The sequence below is a fragment of the Gavialis gangeticus genome, unplaced genomic scaffold (assembly GCF_001723915.1).
Source record: "Gavialis gangeticus isolate Ggan-Ray unplaced genomic scaffold, GavGan_comp1, whole genome shotgun sequence".
Taxonomy (NCBI): domain Eukaryota; kingdom Metazoa; phylum Chordata; order Crocodylia; family Gavialidae; genus Gavialis; species Gavialis gangeticus.
The window spans coordinates 7,920,405-7,922,807 of NW_017729009.1; the positions used below are offsets into that span (position 1 = coordinate 7,920,405).

The 2,403-nt window shown below is 37.6% G+C and overlaps 1 protein-coding gene across 4 annotated transcripts in view; it reads left to right on the forward strand.

The window, feature by feature from the left end:
* ARFGEF2 (ADP ribosylation factor guanine nucleotide exchange factor 2) overlaps positions 1–2,403 on the forward strand; it is a 69,071-nt gene that overhangs the window by 19,963 nt on the left and 46,705 nt on the right. For all 4 annotated transcript variants that reach the window (XM_019509889.1, XM_019509887.1, XM_019509886.1 and 1 more), the window contains exons 5-8: positions 43–222; positions 661–880; positions 1,748–1,819; positions 2,166–2,317. In XM_019509889.1, coding sequence (XP_019365434.1) covers positions 43–222; positions 661–880; positions 1,748–1,819; positions 2,166–2,317 — 624 coding nt within the window. The remainder of the gene's footprint in view (positions 1–42; positions 223–660; positions 881–1,747; positions 1,820–2,165; positions 2,318–2,403) is intronic.

Here is a 2,403-nt window from a genome sequence, read left to right on the forward strand (position 1 = left end):
TTTTTTTTTTTTTTTTTTTTTTTTTTTTTTTTTTTTTTTCAGGCTCTGCTTACTGCTGTAACTTCTCCATATATAGAAATTCATGAAGGAACAATCCTTCAGACTGTTAGAACCTGTTACAACATCTATCTGGCCAGCAAAAATCTCATTAATCAAACTACTGCCAAGGCTACCCTTACTCAGATGTTGAACGTTATTTTCACACGGATGGAAAATCAGGCTGTACGTAGCTATTACCTTTTTACTGATCTGTCTTCTCTAATGTTGGTGCCATGGAAAAGGAGCCAGACTATTCTACTTTTTGTGCTACCATAATTGAATACCTCTGGCTTTAATAGTGAAGAGCACTGAGTCCAGATTTTGCACTTAATCATGTTGAAAGCCACACGCTTCAATCAGGTTTGAAGTATGTTCCTGATAACAGGATGTGACCCTCTGTCTTCCACTTCATTCTGCATAAACAAATTGAGAGATGCTATAAGCTTACAACTAGAGCAGAAAGAATTAGTGTTAACTTTAATCAGCTAATTGTCCTCCTGAATTTGAGACACTTGGTATACTTTTCATGGTGTATATCCTTGTTTGATCCTTTAGTTACATTAAGTCTCTGCTTTATCATGTTGCATCTTAGAGAGAATTTCTATTATGCTGGTTTTTTAGATACAAGAAGCCAGAGAATTAGAAAAAACAAATCAACAAAAATCCCAATCACCTGTGATTCAAACTGTAGCAGAGTCTCCAAAGATTAGTAGACTAAAGCACAACCAACAGGAAATGATGCTTTCTACCCCGGCAAAAGGAGATTTAACTAATGGGGAGCCTGAGAGTACAGAAAATGGAGACCAGAAGCCAGCGAAAGATCAGACTTCTTCAGTATCTGGTAAATAAGATCATACTGTCTCTGCTGACTCTTTTTGACAATGAGTTCTTCCATCTTTTGCCCTTCCTTGTAACCCAGGCCTATGTTGCTTTAATTTCTTTGTCAAAAGAGTGATTGTGGCAGTCAAGTTATTGAAATGGGGTTTTAGTTTTCTGTGTGTATGAGTGTTGTCACATTTTAGTTGCCCAGCCAAATATTCCAGGACCCTGCCATTGACTGCAGTACCTTTTTAAACTCATTAGTAAATGAGATGCATCTTCCTTGGAACTCAAAAACATTCTCTACCAGATTAAAACCATTTACCAACAAATCCAGTGTTATATTTTATAGTAAAATAATGACGTTTGTATATGTAAGATTTGCACTGACTGTGCCCTTTTGATATTCAGGCGTTGGGTGAGTGGGAAGGAAAATGGAAAGGTGAGCTCTGTTATTTGGAAACGTCAACACTAAGCTTGGCGTTGGCCCTCTTGGAAGAAATTGTATGTGATGTTTTTGTATAGCCTGGACCCTAGTGAATACACACTAAGGTTCCACAGGCAGCTTTTACTTTTGGGATTTCCTAACTTTTTGTGTGCTTGGCTTGGCACTCTTCATGTCCTGTTTAAGTAGGGTTTTTGGCATAATATGTAAAATAGTGTAATTTTTAACAATTGAAGCATAGCATTAATATTTTACTGCAGTAATTAAAATATACCATTTCCTAATGTAGAGTATCTCATGCATGTATGTATTTTTATATATGTTTAAAAAGGCCTTTTAAAATAGATTTAAACTTGCAGTATTCTTAACCCTTCTGTCTCCCCTCCTGCCCATCCCTCCTTCTCCCCTCCCCCACCATTTTTTTTTTTTTCTTCTTGGTATCAGAAGAAACAACTGAAGGAGGACAGGAAGTGATTAAAGACATCTTGGAGGATGTGGTCACATCAGCTGTTAAAGGTAAAATCTTTTATTTGGGAAGAACGTTTCCCAAGCAGTTGTATAGCTGTTTGTTTAGTGTGTTTTCTCTGCTGTCTTAAAAACTACATGTCTCGTCAAGGGCACCTACTGAGCCTTAAGTAGAAACACTCAGCACCCTCCTACACACTAGCTTTTAGTGCATTACTATAATCCTCCTCTGGCTAAGGCTAAGACAGAGTCCCTAAGCTATTAGTGCTGCTCTCTGCATCAGCAACGGGAGTGTCACTTGTACACACAAAGCATCTACTCATACAGGATTGATATGGAACGTAACTTATTATCACAAGTATTTACCTTGTTTTTCTGGGGGGGGGTGTTTTTTAAGTGGCTGAGGAGAAGCACGTTGTATCTGAAACACTCAGGGCCTCATCAGAATCAGAAGCTGTGGATCTTGCCCATTCTGGTTGTAGCAATGAAAATGTACAAACAAACGGAATTCCAGATGACAGACAATCTGTTTCCTCCACAGATAACTTGGTAAATAGCTTTCATGATTATTGTATTAGTAATATTTTACTTTTGGGGAGGAAAGATAAGGCAAAAATAATTCTAATGTTGCTTTC